This window comes from Vicugna pacos, chromosome 13, assembly GCF_048564905.1.
Source record: "Vicugna pacos chromosome 13, VicPac4, whole genome shotgun sequence".
NCBI lineage: Eukaryota > Metazoa > Chordata > Mammalia > Artiodactyla > Camelidae > Vicugna > Vicugna pacos.
Genome location: NC_132999.1, coordinates 60784228 through 60806762, shown reverse-complemented (window position 1 = coordinate 60806762; position 22535 = coordinate 60784228). Strand labels below are relative to the sequence as shown.

Sequence of the window (22535 nt, the reverse complement as noted above, 5' to 3'; positions counted from 1 at the left end):
TCGTACCTTCTCCTCCAGTCTGTAACACCTCATTCTCCACTTACAGGCTCAGCCTTCCTATTTCATGGAGAAATGGATGCAGACAGAAGGGAACTTAACCTCCTTAAGCTTCTGTCATGCATCCACCTACCACCTATCTGTACGGCCAGTTGTGTTCTGCGTGAACTGTCCCTGCCCTTCCTGAAGCCCGCACCCGACATCCGTCTCCTCTCGCCTTCCCAGAGCCATTTCTCCAGCAGTTCCTGACTCTCCTGCTCCATCCGGTTTTCCATCTCAAGTGGAAGTCTTTTATTATTTTTTAACAGCCGTTGTGCAGGCTGTTCCTGTTCCCATCGTGGGAGTAAATAAAAAGGAGCCCTCTTGATCTCATTTCCCCTGCGAGCTTCCATCCCACATCTCTGCGCCCCTTCACAGCAAAAGTTCTGGAATGAGTTGCCTGTGCTCAGTCTCCTTCTGTCCTTGCACCCTCTGCTGAGTTGTATCCGGTCACGTGAGGCCTCCCATGGTCTGCTCTGAGTCACCGTCTGATCTGACCTGTCAGCTTCATGTGACGTGGCTTCGGCTACCTTCTCCTCAAAATACCTTCTTCTCTAGGCTTCCTGAGGACCACACTCCTGGTTTCCACCGTGTCTCCCTCTGTTCCTTCCTAGCTCTTTGTATGACTCTTTTTCATTCCCTGGCTTCTAAACGTCAGTATTCCGGGGCTTAATATTTAACCACCTGTCCTCTCTGCCTAGGTTTATTCTCTTAACTGATTTTATCCAGTTTCCTGGGTTTAATTACTATCTCTAATCTGATGGTTCCTAAGTTTATCCCTCCAGCTCAGACCTGTTCCTTGAACCTCAGACTCAGACATCGTCTAATACACGTCTCGTTGTCTAATACACGTCTCTGAAATTGAGTTCCAGATATTTCCCCACATCTTGTCTCCCTCTTCCCCAGCCACATGGTCTTCCCTGCTGTTCCTGAAATCTTCCAGGCATGATACCAGTTGGGGGCTTTTTTTTTTTAAATTTAAATATAGTCAAGTTACAATGCATCCATTTCTGGTGTACAGCATGTTTCAGTCATGCATAGACATACATAAATTCGTTTTCGTATTCTTTTTCATTGTAGGTTACTACGGGGGCTTTTGTATTTGCTGTTTCTTTGCCCAGAATACTCATACCCTAAAATCCACATGGCTTTTTCGTTCAACTCTTCAGATGTTTATTCAGGTGCCAGTTTCTCAATGAGATCTTCACTGGCTGCCTTGTCTAAAAGTGCCACCTCTATGTGACACAGATACTTTTTCTTTGAGCTCCTGTCATAGCTGACATAGCGTATATATTCCTAGTATATCCTGCTTTCTCTGCTTCCTGTGCTAGAGTGTTAAGCTCCAGAGAGGCGGGACTCCTGTCCGTTTTATTCACCACTATTTGTCCAGTGCCTTAACAGTACCTGGCACGTGGCAGGCACCGAATAGAGATCTGTTGAATTAATAAATGAATCACAAGAGAAAATGACCAAAACAGTATAGGCATGTGTGGTTTAAACAAAAGAAATCTCAGGAGGATGTGATACTTTCCATTAAAAAAGTCAAAAGGAGGAAAATGATGGCTTGTGCTTGCTTATGTTCCTGGATGGTAAACTTAGGAACAGTGGTAGATTTATTATCCACTGGATGTGAAGGGCAGACTTATGCTCCAGAATAAGGTGCTTTCTAAACAGAGACAAATACTGGGTGGGCAGCCACCCGTGGTAAGGAGTTCCTCATCCAGGAGTAACTTGGCAGGCACTTGGCAGCCTTCTTAGTTGAGATGCTTTCAGTGCAAGTAACTAAAGCAAGGGTTTGGGAAGCTGTAGTGATTCGTCCAAATTGCTTCTCGCATCTTGTCCCGGCTTCTTGCCATGCTATCTACCTCTGTGTTAGCTTCCTAGGGCTACCATTACAAAGGATCACACATTTGATGGCACAAAGCAGCAGAAATTTATTCTCTCCTAGTTCTGGAGGCTAGAAGTCTGAAGTCTAGGTGTCAGCAGGGTGGTGCGCCCTCTGAAGGCTCTAAGGAATAGTCCTTGGCTCTTCCAGCTTCTGTTGGTTGCTGGCAATCCTTGACTTCTCTTGGCTTGTGGCAGCATCTCTCTATAGTCTCTACCTCCGTCTTCTCTTGGCCATCCCTCTGTGTGTGTCTGGGTCCAGGCTTCCCTCTTCTTGTAAGGACACCAGTTATTGGATTAGGGACCACTCTACTCCAGTGTGACCTCTTCTTAACTTGCCAGGAGGAGTATCATTATGTACTTGTTTTTTTCATCTCTATCTACACATAGGTTTAGGGAAGGGACCTCATCCATGTTGTTCATTCCTTTGCCCCCAGAACCATGCTAGCACATAGTAGGTGCTCTGTAAATGCCACTAGTGAATTGACCAAATGAAATTAAAAAAAATTTTTTTAGTTAACTATTTTTGAACTGTTTTAGATGCACAGAAAATTTGAGAAAAATAGTACAAAGACTAAATGAATTTTTAAACATTTTTTTGTTGTTGGAAACATTAGACGCAAAATAAGGCTAGAGTCCTATTTAGAGGACATTTGCTGACATGCCTCTTTCACAGTGACCAGCAGGTCTGTTGCTTTGCTGTCCCTGGTGCTCGGAGAAGAATTTCCCTAGGCCTATTCAGTTTCTTCTAAAACTACACAAAGAAGTTATTCTGAAATATTCTGGACATACATGGTAACATGCCTGTGGATGCCCTGATGAAATCTCTGACTCTTCACACCCCTCACCAGCAGATCCCTGCTCTTCTGAATTTTACATTTACCTTTATCAGACATTTCTTAATTTTTTTTCACTATATTGTTAATATGACATTGCTTTTGCCTGTCTTAAAACTTTTTAAATATGGGAAATGTTCTTCTTACACTTGATGTCCATTTTTTAACAGGCATCATTGATTACGTTGCTTTTACGTTTCCGTTCAGCCAGCGTTTACTTAGGGCTTACTGCAGGTCAGACACAGTGCTGGGTTGTGGACGTGTAAAGGTGAGTGAAACTAAGTTTCTTTCCTGAAAGAGCTCATAGTCCAGCAGGGGAGAGAGTGTTCTTGTATTTTCTTTTAAAAGTCTGTACTTATTAAATTCCTGGGATGACAAAGGCTTTCTCAGTTCCTTCCCACATCTTTAGATTGTTTTATGATTGGCCAGTCTTCAGAGACCCTTCAGCCTCTGGGATGATTTTTATTTTACAGCCTTGTTTGGAATTGTATTTGTCTCCCTTCTGTTCTCTTTGATGTCTACCCACCGGACATCTTAAATAGATCCAGAAAGCCTTACCCTTCCTGGCTGTCATGACCTCTCTGAAGATGTGGTCATTCTTGCTCAAGAGACCTCCGATGAATCCTTTCTCAGCCAGTTTCTTCCTGACAGAATTATTAGGTCTAGTGGAACAAGTTGCCTTTTCTGCCCTCTAGACCTGGGTTCTTTAAGTGTTGTCATTCCATTCCCCTCTGGCAAACTGGGGAAGGCTTTCACTAGCTTCTCAAAAAGTATTTTTAAATGCATATAATAAAACATAAAGGATGACAAAGCAAACCAGTTATATTGAAATACAGTTATCAAAATATTTTTAAAGATTGTGATAGAGTGTTTATGTGCTCCTTTATTAAATGCTTTAAATGAAAGATCTAGCAACTAGTCAAATAGCTACTATAATTTTGACCCCCTGAGTTCTGTCTCCATCTGTGGTAAAGAACCTCTGATCTGGGAGCAGAAATGAACCACAGGGCCTGTTTGGAACAAGTAAGAAGTCAAATGACGGATGGCCTCTGGGCTAGTTCTGGGATCTGGGCTAGAAACACCGAATCCATTTCCTGTCTGACTGCTAGTCTTTAATATACTTGATAATAATTTAACCTAAAATCTTTTTTAACATTATTTTTACAAATGGCCTTTGTCCTGCTTCCATTCGTGCATTTGAACACGTGTTTAATGCCTTCTCTTTGCCAGGCACTGTACTGGGAGCCAGAGAGGCAAAGATGGGCAAGTCTTAGTTCGGGGGCTTCGAAGGGCTCGCTGTCTAGTGGAGGGAGATGGACTTGTGAAGAGTCCTCCATTCCAGAACTCTGGACCTGATGCGACAGGCCGCGACAGTCACTGCCTCAGGCTCATGGCTGTGATTTTTTTTTTTTTTTGGAGAATTTTCACAGGTATTTATCTGATTGAAAATTCTGCCTTAAAAAAAAAACAAAACCACCCAGGATTATTACTTTTGAAAGTAGGGAGCATCCTTCCATATCCCATTACAGTTGTTACTCTCATCCCTCCAAATTTGCTTGGTGTGTTTTATTATCTGTTTCACATTTTAGTTTATATTTGTTACCAGGGATCTCCTGCACACTATAAATTCGTGCAGCCTTCATTTAATGTATATTTATTTAAATCTTCCCATGTGTTTGTTAGATTCTGTTTTAGGCCACATTGCTTATAGTCTAGTGAGAGAAAATAGGTTTTTTCCAGTTTTATTGAGATGTGATAGATAAACAGCACTGTAAATTTAAGCTGTACAGCATAATGATTTGACTTACACACATTATGAAATGATTATCACAGTAAGTTTAGTGAACATCTATCATCTCATGTAGATACAACATAAAAGAAATTGAAAACCAGTGTTTTTCCTTGTGATGAGAACTCTTAAGATTTATTGTCTTAACAACTCTCATTGCTTATGTATAGCAGCGTTAATTATCTGTATCATGTTGTGCATTACATCCTTAGTACTTAGTTATCTTATACCTGGAAGTTTGTACCTTTTTACTACCGTCATCTAATTTCCCCTCCCCCAGCCCTCCACCTCTGGTAGCCACAAATCTGATCTTTTTTTTCCTGTGAATTTTTTGTTTGTTTGTTTGTTTGTTTTTATTAATTGACCTACAGCAGTTTGTTAGTTCTTGGTATATAACATCGTGATTTGATATTTCTTTTCTTTTCTTTTCTTTTTTTTTTGGTATAAACAAATTTTTTTCAAAAGATCACAATCATATCCATAGATTTGGAAGAATGTACACCAGGTGCTTAATTTTGGCTGTCTCTGGGTGTATGAAATTTGGGGTGGTTGGTTTTTTGCTTATCCATATTTTCTGACTCTCCTATAATAAACATGCATTGCTTAAGCATTTAAAAAAGAAATCTTATTAAAAGATTAACATGACATTTTATAAACAAATCCAATTATGGCACTTCCTAGAATAAATTATTAATGTGGGGGTTGCATAATATCTAAATGTTTGAATTTTTTAATGTATCTACTTAAAAGGTGCAGCCTGCATTGTGGTCAAGACTTTACGTTTTGGTCTTGGGATACTGGGTTACATCTTGGCTCTGCCACTCATTGGAGTGACTATAGAGCCAGGTGATTTGATATTTCTATGCACTTCAAAATGATCACCATGGTAAGTCATGTCATCTGTCACCAGACAAAGATATGACATAATTATTAACTACATTCCTCACACTGTACATTTCATACCTGTGGCTCATTTATTTCATAACTGAAAGTTTGTACCTCTTAATCTCCCTCACCTATCTCTCTCTTCCTCCCCACTCCCTCTCCTATAACAATCAGTTTTTTCTCTGTATCTATCACTCTGTTTTGCTTTTTAGATTCCACATATAGGTGAAATCGTACAGCATTTCTCTTTCTCTGTCTGACTTACTTCACTTTGCATAATACCCTCTAGGCCCATCCATGGTCTTGCAGGTGGCAGGATTTCATTCTTTTTATGGCTGAGTAATATTCCACTGTGGATGTATACCACCTCTTCGTCATCTCTTTGTCCACTGATGGGCACTTAGATTGCTTTCATTTCTTGGCTATTGTAAATTATGCTTCAGTGAACATTGGGGTGCATGTATCTTTTTGAATTAGTGTTTTCCTTCTTTGGATAAATACCCAGAAGTGGAATTGATGGATCACAATGGTTGTTCTATTTTTAATTTTTTGAGGAACTTCCCTGCTGTTTTCCACAGTGGCTACACCAATTTACATTCCCACCAGCAGAGCACAAGGGTTCTCTTTTCTCTATATCCTTGCCACTACTTGTTATTTGTTGTCTTTTTGATAATAGCCATTCTGATAAATGTGACGTGATATCTGATTATGGTTTTGACTTGCAGTTCCCTGATGATTACTGATGTTGAGCATCTTTTATGTGCCTGTTAACCGTCTGTATATCTTTTTTGAAAAAATGTCTATTCAGATTCTCTGTCCATTTCTTAAATCGGGTTGTTTGTTTTTTTGATGTCAAATTGTATGAATTCTTTGTGTGTTTTGGATATCAACCCCTTTGGATAAATCATTTGCAAATATCTTCTCCCATTCATAGGCAGCCTTTTCATTTTATTGATAGTTTCCTTCATTGTGCAGAAGTTTTTTGGTTTGTAGTCCCATTTGTATATTTTTTGCTTTTCTTTCCCTTGCCTGAGGAGACATATCCTCAAAAATACTGCTATGGCAGATGTCAAAGAGCATACTACCAGTGTTTCTCTAGAAATTTTATGGTTGCAGGTCTTATGTTTAAACCTTTAATCCATTTTGAGTTAATTTTTTAATATGGTGTGAGAAAGAATCCCTTCTGATTCCTTTGCATGGAGCTGTCCAGTTTAACCACCACCATTTATTGAAGAGACTGTCTTTTCCCCAGTGTATATTCTTGCCTCCTTTGTTGTCCATGTAAGAAGGGGTTCATTTCTGAGCTCTCTGTTCTGTTCCATTGACCTGCGTGTCTTGTATTTGTGCCAGCACTGTACTGTGTGTGTCACTGTAGCTTTGTAGTATAGTTTGAAATCAGGGAGTGTGATACCTCCTGTTTTGTTCTTCTTCCTTAAGATGGTTTTGGCTATTCAGGGCCTTTTGCATTTCCATAAAATTTTGGAGTTATTCTAGTTCTGTGAAAAATGTCATTGGTATTTTGATAGGGATTGCATTGAATCTGTAGATTGCCTTGGGTACTATGGTCATTTTAACAATACTAATTCTTCCAGTCTATGAGCAGAGAATACCTTTCCATCTGTTTGTGTCATCTTCAGTTTCCTTCATCAGTGTCTTACAGTTTTCTGAGTGTAGGTCTTTTACCTCGTTAATGAGATTTATTCCCAGATATTTTACTCTTTTTAATATGATTGTGAATGAGATTGTTTTCTTAATTGAGAGAGAATTATTTTTAAATAACTTTAAATCTATCAGGTGGTGATAATTGTTAAGGAGAAAAATAGAGAACTGAGGTGGAGTATTACTGCCTGCAGGGAGGAACTCATGGTTATCTTAAGTTAGTCAACTGTAGTTGTCATTAAGAAGGCGACATTTTAGCAGAGGCCTGAATGAAGCTAGGGAGCAAACCAAGTGGGTTATCTTTGGGGCAATCTTTCCAGACAGAAGGAACAATGGATGTGAAGGTCCTGGGGCAAAAACGAGCTTGGTGATGATTTTGCAAGGCCTGAGCTATAGCAGCCATCTTCAATTTCCCCTCAGTTTCCTTCTCCACTCTTTTTTGTTTGTTTGTTTTTCCTTTCTTTTCCCTTCCTTCCTTCCTTCCTTTCTTTCGAGGGGGAAGGTAATTAGGTTTATTTATGTATTTATTTAATGGAGATACTGGGGATTGAACCCAGGACCTCATGCATGCTAAGCAGGCACTCTACCACTGAGCTGTACTTTCCCCCTCCTTCTCCACTCTTGATAATGAACATCATTGTCATATAATAGTACGTTTGTAGGAATTTCAACAAAATCAAAATCATTCTTTTATGGTAAATTATCTTTGGCTGAGAATGCTATCAGAAATGACAGTACAATTATAACCTTTTGTTCTATTGTTGATTGTTAATCCTGTGTTAAGATCCTTTTCTTCCCCCCTTCTTTAGAAAGATGCCCTATTTCCATTTGGTTTGCAGCTTGGGAGAGGGAGTGGGAAAAGGTTTGAGAGTGATTAAGAAGCTGGTTAGAGGCAGAGGCTCAGACAGAAGCCCCAAGGCCAGAGGGCTGCAGTGGGACCCCTAAAAGGCTTCTGGACTTGGAAGGCTCCTGATTGTGGTTTTTAGCTTGTACATTTCAGTATTCTGAGTTGTAAAAGGTGCATTTTTTGCCATCTTGGTTATTTAATCTCACTGGATGGGCCTTTTGGCCACCCAAGGTGGGTATATTTTGTATGTATTTTGGCCATCAAAGTGAGAGATTTTTATATATGTTTTTATTATAATAGGGTCTATTATATAGCATTATTCCTAGGGTCATGCTGTATTTAACTTCATATCCTGATTTTCAGAGCATCTCTGTTCCTATTCCAGTCATCATTATACTTAACCCAGTAAGTATAACCCTTAGAGATTGTGGCACACAAACCATTCTTAGTTTTGAGTGCATTTATCTTATTTTCCTAACTAGATTGAACACTCTAAATGAAGTTATCTTTTATTTCCTTCTTATCTGTTGACTTCATAGTAGGCATCCAGGAAGTAGTTCTGCTTTTGATTTGTGAATATGATAGCCATTTTTCTCACCATCTCTCTCCAGTCTCTCAACTAGACTCTAAGAGAGTGTGTTTAAGAAAAACTAAGATTTTAACATAAACCTTCCATGACTGAATCATGAAGAAATAGAATTTATGAGTAGACCAATTACCAGTAAGGTGATTGAATCAGTAATCAGAAACCTCCCAACAAACAAAAGTCCAGGACCAGACAGCTTCACTGGTGAATTCTGCCAGTACTCAAAGAGGATACCAACCCTTCTCAAACTCTTCCAAAAACAGAAGAGGAGGGAACACTTCCATACCATTTTATGAGGCCAGCATTACCCTCATACCAAAACCGGACAAGGACACCAGAAGAAAAGAAAATTACAGGCCAATGCCTCTGATGAATATAAGAGCAACAAATCCTCAATAAAATATTAGCAGGCCAAATCAACAGTACATTAAAAAGATCGTACACCATAATCAATTGGATCATAATCCAGGGAGGCAAGGATGGTCCAGCATCCACAGATCAATCAACGTGATACACCACATTAACAGAATGAAGGGTACAAGTCGTATGAGCACCCTAGTAGATGCAGAAAAAGCAGTTGACAAAATTCAACATCCGCTTATAAAAACTCTCATCAGAGCGGGTATAGAGGGAATGTAGCTCAACATAACAAAGGCCGTATAATGTAAGTCCACAGCTAGCATCACATTCAGTGGTAAAAAGCAGAAAACTTCCTCTCAGATCAGGAACAAGTCAAGGAGGCTGACTGTTGCCATTGTTATTCAACATAGTTTTGGAAGTCTTAGCCAGAGCAGTTAGGCAAGAAAAAGAAATAAAACACATCTCAAATGAAAAGGAAAAGGTAAAACTCACTATTTGCAAATAACCTGACATTATATATAGAAAACCCTAAAGACTCCACCAAAAATTTGGGGGTTTACTCTTATTTCTCATTCCATTCTTTCCTGATGCATGTGAGTATGTCTGTATAGTTTATAAACACTTTCACATTTGTTATTTCATTGGCTCTTCATAATAGGATTATGATGTCGACTGTACAGATACCAGCATTATCAGTTTACAAGTGAAATGTTCAAGTAAATATCAAGGTCACATAACTAGAAATCATGACATCAGGGTTCCAGTCCTAAACTTGTAAAATAAACGTTTTTATTGGTTATTCCAAAAATTATTATTATAAAATTACTTTTTAGATTTTTTATAAAAGTTGCACAGACTAGTATAGAGAATTCCCTTATACCCTTCACCTCTTTTCCCCTAATGTTACTACCTGATACATTTATCAAAACTAAAATTATCCGTGATATATTATTATCAACTAAACTACACGTGAGTCTCCTTAGTCTCATTTGGTCTGTGACAGGATTTCTTTGTTTTTCAGTATCTTAAGTTCTGGAGAGTGCTTTGTAGTGTGTCCCTTAATTTGGCTTTATCTGGTGTTTTCCTTGTGATTAGACCTCGGCTTGGGGCTTAGGAGGAAGACTGCACTTCTCACATCGTTTCTGGGATGCATACTCAACACACGGCACCCCTAGTGATGTTCATCTTCACCACCTGGTTCCGGTGGTGTTCACCAGGTCTCTCCACTGTAAAGTCAGGATTTTTCCTTTTCCAGACTCAGTTCTTTGAAATCAAGTTCCTGAGTCTAGCTCACTCCAGCAGTGGGAGTTCAGCCTTACCTCCTAGAGGGACAAGGATCTGCAAATATTTTGAATTCTTCTATAAAGGACATGTGTCTGGTTATTTACTTAATCCTTTGTGACATCGGTATGAACTCATGTATATGTACTTTTTACTTTGGTTATAATCCATATTACGGTAGCATTTATTTATTCCTTCACTATCTTCTGTGCGTTTATTTCAGAATTATCACTGCATCAGCTGCTTTTTGTATTTTACTTAAATCTACCTTTGAATAGTGAAAATTTAGTTTCTCTTTTTCTTCATGAGTCCTGCAGAAGTTTTAATAAACAGGTACATGTTAAAACCTGCTGTCAGGAATGGGTAAGTGTTTTGTAATATTCTTCAATGAAGAGAAACATGAAAGGGTATCAAGCTGACTTTCTTGGAACGCTGGGAGGGTTAATGTTTTATCCGCTTGGTAGTTATTTCAGCTGCAAGTGATAACTCAAGTTGTTTTTTGTTTTTTAAAACGTGCAAGTCATTTGCCTTTCAGCAACATAGGTGTATGTTATTTTAAGTACTTGAAAATGCCTGCATAAACTTTTTTTTTTGTAGGAAGATATTCATAGAGTTAAAGGAATTTTTAAAATTCTATGAAAAATGTGGTTTTGAAGACACCGAGAGAAACACTCTGTCCCTGTGCGTGTGGCTGTGTTCACCGCACTGTAAGCTCTGTCAGGGCAAGGATGATGTTGGTTTTAAAATATTCCCCAAACTGTCAGAAATAAGATGTTCAGTCAATAAATGGATTGATCTTTATTTAAGGACTTGGTTTAGATGCATCTATTTGTATATTTTCAACATTTTATTATGAACATTTTAAGCATAGAGCAAAGTGGAAAGAATTTTGCAGTGAACAGCTATATAGCCATCACCTAGATTCTACCATTAGCGTCTTACTCTATTTCTTTTATCACACATCTCTCCATCTTTATATCGCTGTATCCATTCGTTAATGTATTTTGTTTTTGGCATCTCGAGGATTTTTCTGGGCTATCGTGGAAGCTAATTTGTACTTAGGGACCATAGTTTGACTTATTTAAAGAGAAGGTGATGATGAATTAGTTTTAGGTATCAGATACAGCCCTGTGACTGACCTCATATGATGTATATTGATAAATTATGATTTCTTATGCATGTTCCTATGATTTTAATGTCACTTTGGCCTTTCTTGTAATCTTCTGGTAGAAATTCCTCAATTGCCAACTGTCATGATGGTCTGAATGCTGACTGTGTATGTTTACGGTTGCCGTTACAAATAGCTTTAATGCTACTTCACATGAGACTTAATCTTTTTTGTCTCTTCCGGTCAGGAGTAGCCCATCGAAGCCAGAGCAGTGAAGGAGTCAGTTCTCTCAGCAGCTCGCCCTCCAATAGCCTTGAAACACAATCTCAGTCTCTCTCGCGCTCCCAGAGCATGGATATCGATGGTGTCTCTTGTGAGAAAAGGTAAAGTAAGTCAGTTTTCCAATAAGCTGTTTTATTTCTGGAAAGAGAAAGATCTGGAAGATCTAGAACGTCAGCCCAGAGATCCATGCCCATCCTTAGAAAATTAGAGCTAAATTTATTAAATGTAAAAGTCTTTGCATTATTCTGGAATGTCCTTTATACCTTTTATGTTTTTGGTGTTGGAATGTCTTTTATGAGATAATAGTATAGGTGTTAAAAAATGTTTTTTTAAGAAATGTCCTTGTTTTGTAAATACAAAGTTGGCAAGCATATGTCAGCCCCTAAAAATTTCTTCAAAGGTTTACTAATTGGTGAAATTAAAAATGTTTGGAAGGGTACAGGCAAGTCAGCCAAATATTTTGGGAGTTCCACATCAGGATCAGAGTATCCTAGAACCAAGCCTTCTTGGGTGGCAGATGTGCCACGAGTGGATGACGGAGTGACTGAGGGGATTGATTCCTTTACTCCTTTGGGCAAACCAGACCCCCCAGGACCCACCTCTTCTGCCTCAGGCAGCCCCTCTATTTACATCAGTGGGCCAGATAGATACCATTTTCTTTGTGTGTGAGGTGTTATGCACTTGGGTGGGTTGGAGTGAGGAGCCAGGTCAGAGATCATCCCATGTTAGGCAAGAATTCAGAAAGGACTACACTCTCAGAAGAAAGATCACGTAGAAAAAACTCAACGTCATAGAGTAAAAACAATTGTATTCCTGGGGGGCGGGGCGTATAGCTCAGTGGTAGCGTGTGTGCTTGGCATGCACAAGTTCCTGGGTTCAATCCCCCATAGCTCCATTAAAAAAAAAAAAACCAACAGAAACAATTGTGTTCTTATTACCTGTGCCCTGAATGGACAAATTTTTTAAAAAATCAAGTCAGCTCTGCAATTTCATGGCCAGTGGGTAACTTTCACATGGGTTTAGCATCTAAAGTTACACTGATGTTGTAGTCTGAAAAACCACAGACTGAGAACTGTCATGTACAATGGACCCTTTAGTGCCTTTAGCCATCTGTGAGAAACAAACATGTAATCCACGTCTTCAAAGAATTTCCCTAGAAAAATTTCCAAGAAATATGAGCTCATGGTCAAAAATCAAAACCCTAGAAAAAAGCCACCATGAGTAAAAATCAGCAGAATCAGCAACAACAGAATTACTCACCTAGAGACTTTTGGGTTTGGGAATTATCAAATATAGGTTGTAGAATTTATATATTTTAATCAATTAAAAGAGCATTGAAAACATGATTAAGGGGCAAACAACTGTAAAAACAACCAAACTGATTTGAAAAAGAACCAAATAGAGTTTCTACAAATGAAAAGATATAATAAACAATAGGTTTAAAATAGCTAAAGAGAAATGAACAAATGAAAGAAAGAGCTGAAGAATTTACCCAAAGTGCACCACAAAGAGAAAAAGAGTGAGAAATATGGATATTTAGAAATAGAGAGGACACAGACCCAATATATATCTGGAAATACCAAAGGGAGAGAATAGACAGACCAGGAGACGCCCCACCCCTCTCGTTAGTCAATGGTTTTTTTCTCTGCTGGTTTGGAAGCCATTATCAGAAAGAGAAATGGCTGAGAATTTTTCTAGAGTTAATAAATGATACGAATCCTCATTCAGGAAGCCCAACAACTGGCAAGCAGATTAAACAAAGAGATTCATATCTAGACGTTAAAAAATTTTTTTTTAATTTGAGGAGGTGAAGAAGGAGGCAATTATGTTTATTTTTATTTATTTATTTGTACTTTATTTATTTATTTGTATGTATGTATGTATTGATTGATTGATTGGAGTTACTGGGCATCAAACCTGGGACCTCATCCATATGCTAAGCATGCAATCTACCACTGAGCTCTACCCTTCCCTCATCTAGACATTTCATACTAAAATTGCAGAACACCAAAGACAAAGATGTTTAAAGCAACTTTGGATACCTGAATGATGGAAGCCAGAGGATGGTGGAAGATGCTGAGAGAAAATAACTGCCAACTGGGAATTATGTGCCATTGTGAAACTATCTTTTAAGAGCAGGGGTGAAATAAAGATACCTATAGATTTAAAAAACAAACAAAAAATTACCTGCTACCAGAAAACTCCCAACGTCTAACAGATGCAGTTTGAGAAGAAGGAAAATGATCTCAGGACTAATGTCTGAGATGCAAGAAGGAAAAATGAGTCAAGAAGATAATAAATATGTATAAATCTGAACAAACACTGATAGTATATAACAGCAATAACAATGTATAAAATAATATTGGGGCAGAGAAGTGAAAAAATCAGATAGACCTAACAGACCAAATAGCAACAGCAGATAAGCCAGAAGGGAAGTGATTAGAGCAAGCTAAGCTCTAAGGTTCTTGTATACTTGGGAGAGGGGTAAAGATACTGACCAACTTTTAGATTTTGAGTTAAGAATGCTTGATAAGATATCAAGGGTAACCACTAAAAGAATAGAAAGAGTATATTTTTCAAACTAGTAAAGGGAAAATATGGAACAATTCAAAGAAAGGGAAGAAAGAAACACAAAATTTAAAAAAAGAGACAAATAGCACAAAATAAGATGGTCAAAGAAATGGAAATATGTTAGTAATGATAGTAGTTCACAGTGAAAAGGCATAGATTGGATTAAAAACAAAATAGAACCCAGCTTTATTCTTGTTTACAGAAGGCATACCTGAAACATTAGAGAAAGACTGAAAGGAAAAGGAAGGGAAAAAATATGCCAGGAAAATACTAAATAAAAGAAAATCGGGGTAAATATATTAAGAAATTAGACTTTGTCACAAAATGTTACTAGAAACAAGCACTGCGTAATGATAAATGTTTAGTTTACCAGTAGGATATATAAGTTTCCAAAGTATGTCCACTAAGTAATATAAAAGCAACATGTAATAAAGCAAATATTGATAGTAGAGGAAATTGACATATACATAATCATAATGGGAGACTTAACAAGTCTCTTTCAGCCATCAGTAGAACAAAGAGAATAAATATCAGGCATATGGACAAATTAAACACAGCTAACAAGCTTGATCTAATTGAAAGATATAAAGATACAGAGCTTTGCACTCTATAGTTAGAGAATACACATTCTTTTTTTCTTTCTTTTTTTGTTTTTTTGAAGTGAGAGATTTTTTTCTTTCTTTCTTCCTTCCTTCCTTCATGGAGGTACTGGGGATTGAGCCCAGGACCTGGTGCATGCTAAGCACGCACTCTACCACTGAGCTATACCCTCACCACTGAGAATACACATTCTTTTCTAATAGCTATTGAGAAAAGTTTCAGGAATCAGAATCATACAAATCACGTTTTCTGTCATTAGGTTAGATAATATAGGGAAACAAACTTAAAAACCCATTATAAGTTTGGAAATTTTAATAACAGATCATGCTTCTAAATACGGGTCAAAGAAAAAATCATAATGGAAGTTTGAAAGTATCTAGAACTGAACAATAACAGATATTATATATCATCATTTGTGTGTTGCAGGTAAAATGATCTTTAGAATATAAAGCCATACATAATTAAAAATGGAAAAAAGAAGAGGAAGGGATAGCTCAAGTGATAGAGTACATGCTTAGCACGCAGGAGGTCCTGGGTTCAATCCCTAGGACCTCCTCTAAATATTAAATAAATAAATAAACCTAATTACCTCCCTGCATAAAAAAAATTTGTTTTTTAATGAAAAAAGGAAAAAGAGAATATAAGTATTGGGAATAAAACCTCTTAGAATACTTTGCCCCTGGATATGTGCATGGCTAACCTCCTTCGTATTTGCTTAAATAGCATTTCAGTGAGGCTCACCACATTTAAAAGGAAAAGCCCTACCCTCTCACATGCCTTTTCCCTGCTCTTTTTTCTTTAACTTTTCTGTAGCATTTACTGATATACTATATCTTTATTTATTATGTTTATTATTTATCATCTTCCTCTTTCTAACTAGAATAGATGCTCTGTTACACAGAGATTTTTTTTTGTCTCTTTTGTTTGCTATTATCTCAGACACCTGGAACAATGCCTGCATAGAATGGGCACTCACAGTAATAATTGTTATTGAAAAAGAGAGTTCTTGAAAAATGTGAATATGCAAGATGCATGTGGAGTTGAAAATCTGGATGAAAATCAGATTTCTAGAAAAATGTATTTCTCCCAAAATTGACTCAAGAAGAAAGGGAGAACCTGAATAATCAAAAAAGTGTGAGTTAAATTGAATTGGTATTTAAAATTTTCCAAAGAAAGCACCTTGCTTGTATGATTTTGTAGGTAATTTTACCATTCCAACTTTACACACATTTTTCCAGATAATTTTTAAACTTACCAACTCAGTTTATGAGGCTAGTAAAACCTTAATATACAGAACCAGATAAGAATAATGTAAAAGAGGAAAACTAATTACATGGTAATCATATTCATGAACATATTTGCAAAAACCTTAAGGTATTGACAAATCAAATACTGTAGCACATAAAAAACAGACAAAATATCTGTGGGGCTAGATGCCAGGAATGTGGTTACTGTGGGTAGGGCAGTAGTGATTGGAAGGGTCATAAGGGGGATTCCAGGAGCTGGTAATGTTCTATTTCTTGATCTGGGTGCTGGTTGATTGCATCAGCACGTTTACTTTGTGAAACTATTCAGCCAAACATACATCCTCTATGCACAATACCGTATACATATTTCAATGAAAAGTCTCATTTAAAAAGGAATATAGCATAACATGACTAACGTAAGTTTATCCCAGGAATGCAAGGGCACTTCAACATTAGAAAATCTATAAATATTTGAATAATAATTATATTATTCATTTTATATGAAAGAGAAAGGCCATATAATCCTGGTGGTTGCAAAGGTTTGATAAAATTCAATGTTGATTCATGATAAAAATCTTAGCAAACAGGAAACAGGAGACCAAAACTTAAATTGATATTAAGGCAGAGACAGAGTTCACCAAACATTCTGTATGCTCCCCTGCATTTCCAGTCTCCTTTGCAATTAGATGGGGACCAAGTAACTAGTTCTGTCCAGTAGACTTGGGAGTGGAAGTGACATGTGTCACTTTTAGGTGAAGGCAGTTGAGCCGATGTTCCTCCTCCATCCCTCTCTTCTCTTGCTCCAGTGACCTTGGAGGCTGTGTATTGCAGATGGCATAGATTAAGGATGGAGTAAGGATGCTTCACTCTCACCAGACTTTGCGTAAGCAAGAAATAAACCCTTATAGTGTTAAGCCTCTAAGATTGCAGAGTGTATGTGTTACCACAGCATAGCCTCTTATTCTGACTAATATAAAAGACATCTACCAAAAAACTGTAGCAACTCTCATACTTACTGGTGAGAATTAGAAACATTCTTTTTAAAATTCGAAATAAGAACAAGGATGACTGCTGTTTCTGCTTCTATTCAACATGTGCAGTAAAACAAGTTAGGACTGGAGTGGAAGAAACAAATCAGTTATTATTTGAAGATGAAATAGTTATCTACCCAGTAAACCCAAGGTATAAAGACACAAGTTGCTTATAAGAGGTCTATATCTAAAATCAGGTACACTGCTGTGTACTAGCAACAAAAAATTAGAAAACTTAATTTTTAAGAAGGTACCATTCTTAATTTTATTGAAAAATATCTGGTACCAAGGGATAAATTTAGCAAAAGAAGTGAAAGACTTATGGAGAAAATTATAAAGTTTTATAGAAGAACTTTAAATACTTGGAGAGAGATACCTTGTCGATGGATAGACCAATAACATAATGATGTCATTCCTCCCCAATCTGATCTCTAGAGTTAGTGAAATTCTAGTCAAAATCCCAACAGGATTTTTAAGGAACCTGTCAGGCTGATTCTTAAGTATGTGTGGAAGAGTAGAGGGCCAAGAATGGCCAAGAGTCTCTTGAAGTAGAAGAACAGGGTAGAGGCATTGAGCTAGCAATACCAAAACTTAGGAGGTTTTAGGAAGTACGGTAGAGTGGAGTTGTCTCAGGGATGGACAGATGGTCTAATGGAACAGAAATGAGTATCCAGAAAGAGACCTACGACGTGTGACCTAGGTGATTTCACATTAGTGTGAAAAGAATGGTCGGATGGTCTTTTCAATAAATGGTGCTGAAACAATTATTTAATGTGTGGAAAAAGAATATTTGTACTTAACCAAATTTTGTAATCAGGCTCTGGCTGATTGTATATCATTTAAAAACAGTATATATAGAAAAACTGCTCTAATTTTTGTTTTTGAAAGTGAGCCTAAGAAAATGATGACCTGGGAAAAATATTTTCAACAAGTATGACAGACAGAATGTTTATATCCTAATATATGAAGAGCTCTTAAAAATTGATGAGGAATAAGATGACCCTTTATTGTTTTGCTTTCCTGACTGATTTTGATCGACATTTTAAAACTTTTCCTCAACCAGCAGCTATGACATTGGGTGGATTTATAGAAGGTGAGAGACTGATTTGTCTTTTCTACTTAAAGCATGTCCCAGGTGGATGTGGATTCAGGAATTGAAAACATGGAGGTTGATGAAAATGATCGAAGAGAAAAAAGGAGCCTCAGCGATAAGGTTGGTAAGAGATGAAGCCCTTGCTTCTGTGTTTAGTCCAGGTAATATAAGTAGTAAACACTGCTTTGGGTCTTGTATCTGTAAAGTCTATTAGGGAAGGCCACCCCAAACCAGCAGACACTAGTAGGTGATTTTTTTTTTCTTTTAAGGAAAAATAGCCTGGATTGCTCTTATTAATGGAAGTATAACTCAGCCCTTTTATCTGATAAAATCCTTCCGTTATCTCTATTCCAGGTCCATGTTTTTCATCAGTAAATTATAGCAGTTAATTTAAAGCTAATTTGATTTTTTTTCTGTTGGTCTTTAATTACTTAAGCAAGTAAGCCATCATATCTTTGGTAGTGTTCTGAGGAAAATGACTGGGAATTGAAGCAAGAAAATGTGAAGCTTAGTAGCAGGTAGAAGCTTCTTAAAAACATGGGGTTTTTATATTTTCTTATCATCTGAGCTTTTAATTCCCTATATTTAGGAAAAGGTCTTTTGGGGGGTTTTTGTATGTGTGTCATGGTGTACAACTGGTTTAGGTAATTGTATCACTTTATGTTCAATCAGTTATTAATGTTCAGCACCATATTTGGATGGTTATTAGAAGTTGGACTGTAGCCTCCTAGTGGTGCAATGCTTTCTTTTGTATAGTTTGGTTTTTTTTTAATGTTTACAAAATTCCTTCATATATGATATTTTATCTGTGATGGAAAGTAGTGAGAAATGTTAAATTCTGGGAAACTTTCTGGAGAAAAATGGTTGTGTGCCTAGAATGTTAACCTAGTCCTTCAGCATTCAGAGAAATAAATAAATGGGGTTAGTGTTCGTCCTTCACCATCTGTCTTCCTTGGCAATTCCTGTTAACGATCTTGCTGTTCTATAGTCAACCCCCGGTAGGCTGTGTTGTAGGCTCATGAGACCTACGTGTTGTAACTCTGAAGTCATAGTAACAAGTTTATGTTTCCCTAAATCAATGGGTGAATAGTTCTATGTGTTTCTAAAATAGACTCATTAATAAATGAATTAAATCAGGATTAGGTATTTCTATTAAAGTTTAATTCCTACCTCCTACTACTTGAAATTAACCTCCAAATCTTATTCCTTACAAGGAGCCTTCATCAGGTTCTGAAGTGTCTGAAGAACAGGCCTTACAGCTGGTCTGTAAGATCTTTCGTGTCTCCTGGAAGGACCGGGACAGAGATGTCATCTTTCTTTCTTCTCTTTCTGCACAATTTAAGCAGAACCCAAAAGAAGGTAGGAATCAAGCTCCGTTGTCTTAAGGGTCCTTAATAAAAAACCAGAATGTAAAGTCTTTTGTCTTTCTCTTCTATCCACATGCATTCTGTCTTGCTTTGGGGTTTTTGATTACAGGGATCCTTCTTGATGAGGACACTGCTGTTTGGCCACTTTCCACTGACATTATTGATAAATGACTTTTCTGTTTTTCCACTTTTATGATTTCTCTAAAAGAAAGCTGTATAAATAAATTAGTGGTCTCCATTGTCTCAAGGTTGAAGTTTCTTCCTTTGTGATAAGCAGGTGCTCAGAGAGAGCATTAGTGCCTCTTACCCTCTGGATAGGAGTGTGCTGAGCAGCCTCCAGGGATGCTGGGAGAGGCGCTCTGTCTGACCCCTGCCTGCTTTAAGTGCCTGTCGGGTCATGTGTAGACAATGGGGTAAATCTCCTTGATTAAATTGCTTAGCAAGATAGAACACATTGATATTTGCTGTGGTTACAGGATTCTGTTTTAAGAGGCTACACTAAACCACACTTACAACAAAGTAATAAAACTCTTAGCAAGTCACCAGCCTTACAGGGCACTGTCACTTTTCTCTAGAGCAGTCATTTGGAATACAGACGAGGTCGGGGAGGTGCTCTGGAGTGTTCTTTGGCGTATCACTGAAATACAGCCTCCCCGATGGCCCGGATTTCTGTCTGTTTTGCTCACTGAGGTATTCCCAGTGCCTGTACTTAATAATCCCTTAGTAGATAGATGTTAAATGAGTGCATGAACATGAAAGTGACTGCATTTCTTTTTCTCTGCTGCCTGTCTTCCGTGGCAAAAAAAAAAAAAAAAAAAAAGAACCTGTGTTCCTGGCGGATGGATAGTTTACTTCTGATTTTCCTGGGATCTTATTGTTACCTCTGGTTACAGAGATGAGCTTAGCAAAAATGAGTTTAAAACCCCTGCCACTTGTTATTACTCTCATTGGAAATCTTAAGATTCTCAAGTCTGTCTTGTAAACATTTAAGTGGCAATTTTTAATAACTAATCAGGTAAGATTTACAGGGATTAGACATTTTATTATTAATGTTTAAAATATATCTAAAGACCTATAGTAAAGCAACTGGGAGCTGCCAAGAATAAGAAGGAAGCTAGAAAACAGAATCTGTTCCAAAAAGCCAGATGGTGACTAAATATTAGACCCTTCATAAAATACTTTGAAGTTTGTACTTAATACTTTCACTGTATGTAAAGTGTACACAGATGAAGACAAAACCCAGTTGCACTTCTAGCCTGATAAACTAACCTCGTAGTTGGAAGTAGCTTCTTTTTACAGTTAATATGTATCAGCAGCGACTCTCATCAACTGGGCTCCAACTTTTTTTTTTTTTAACTATTCTGCAATAACTTTAGATTTACAGAAAAGTTCTAGAGATAATGCAGGGAGTTCTTAAATACACTTCACTTGGTTTGTCCTGATGTTAGCATCTTATGTAACCATAGTATATTTGTCAGAACCAAGATGTGACTATTAACTAAACTTTAGACCTTGTTTGGATTTCACCAGGTTTTCTGGTGAAACAGGTTTTCTACTATTTATTGTCCTTTTCTTGTTCCAGAATCCAGTCCAAGGTACCACATTGAGCTTCTTGGATTCACTTTGGCTCATTCAGGGACCATGTGTATGAAGAACCATGTGTAACCTCTTCTTTATTCTGCCTTTCCAACAGTGTTCTCCGATTTTAAGGACTTAATTGGCCAGATTTTAATGGAAGTCCTAATGATGTCCACTCAGACTAGAGATGAAAACCCATTTGCCAGTCTGACAGCCACATCCCAGCCAATTGCAGCGGCAGCTCGGTCACCAGACAGAAATCTCATGCTAAATACTGGCTCCAATCCAGGAACAAGCCCCATGTTCTGCAGTTTGGGTTCCTTCGGTGCCAGCTCTTTGTCTAGGTCAGTGTGATTCTTTCTGCACGTCTAATTGGAAGTGAAATAGCCATGAAGTATGGAAGAGAAGGCAGTGTTCACTCGTGGGCCTGTGTCATGCAGGTTATGGCACGTATCATGTCTGGGGGGACAGACTTACTCATCGCAGGAGGTACCGTCTTTTCCAGTTTGGTCTCTGGCTTTCCATGGTTAGGCTATTGGTAAATTAAATTTTAGAAACAAAAGGCTGTATATATAGTACATTATTCTTGGGAGAGAAGGCTTTCTCAGATTTTAAGTATAGCCTGTAGGTCGGTGCAGCAATTAGATTATAATTATTTAGATGAGTATCTAAAAGATTTATAGACTCGAATGCTTAGAGATATGAAGTGCAATTACACTCTTCTTTAAAAGCTTGGTATTTTCCATTTTAGTTCTCTCTCTCAAGGTTTTCTTCAATTTTCTCTTCTTTCCTCTCTCTCAACTAATTTAGCCTGTATGAAACTAGTCCAGCTCCCAGGACGAGTTTCTGGAGCTCGGGGCCACTGATGAGTCCGTCTTTTGCCTCCCCTTCCCGGGCCGCCAGCCAGGCGGCTGCGCCTTCCGTGGCCCTGAGCCCGCATGGTGCGGCCTCCAGGACGGCCGCGGGGAGCCAGCCCTCGTCTCCGCGGTACCGCCCCTACACTGTCACCCACCCCTGGGGGGCTTCGTCTTCTCCTAGCCCGCGATCCTCGGGCAGCTCCGTCCTGTCTAGCACACCAAGCCTCCCTGTCCCCGCTAGTAGCCCTCAAGCAGTACCTGCCAGCTCTTCCAGACACAGACCCACCAGCTCGGGGCCACCTTTCCTGCCCGCCTCGCCCAGTGCCGTGAGCAGACGTCCCTCCTCCCTAAGGATTTCTCCTAGGTATTTATGCAGCAGGAGAGCTGGGTGCGTGTTTGAAGTGCAGGGAAAGGAGATTAACATGGTTTGGAAGAACCGTTGTGTGACACTGACCTCAGTTACCTGTGTTTTTCTGTTTGGGGTTATTAACGCGCGTGTCTAACTAGCTTGGTAGGCTCGTGCCCCGGGTCCGTGCTTCTGCCAGGCTTGGATAACAGCACAAAGTGCGGGTTGCTCCAAGTTAATTCCTTTCTTCCCTTCTTTCCTCTCACTCTTCCTCCTTCCTGTGCGAAATAAA

The 22535-nt window shown here is 38.3% G+C and overlaps 1 protein-coding gene across 2 annotated transcripts in view; it reads left to right on the top strand.

The window, feature by feature from the left end:
• The window catches only part of UBE4B (ubiquitination factor E4B), a 109395-nt gene that overhangs the window by 34102 nt on the left and 52758 nt on the right, over positions 1-22535 (top strand). The window contains exons 3-7 of one of the 2 annotated variants that reach the window (XM_072975422.1): positions 11519-11654; positions 18128-18215; positions 19310-19454; positions 21156-21384; positions 21851-22261. In XM_072975422.1, coding sequence (XP_072831523.1) covers positions 11519-11654; positions 18128-18215; positions 19310-19454; positions 21156-21384; positions 21851-22261 — 1009 coding nt within the window. The remainder of the gene's footprint in view (positions 1-11518; positions 11655-18127; positions 18216-19309; positions 19455-21155; positions 21385-21850; positions 22262-22535) is intronic. The other variant, XM_072975421.1, reaches the window with a different exon arrangement.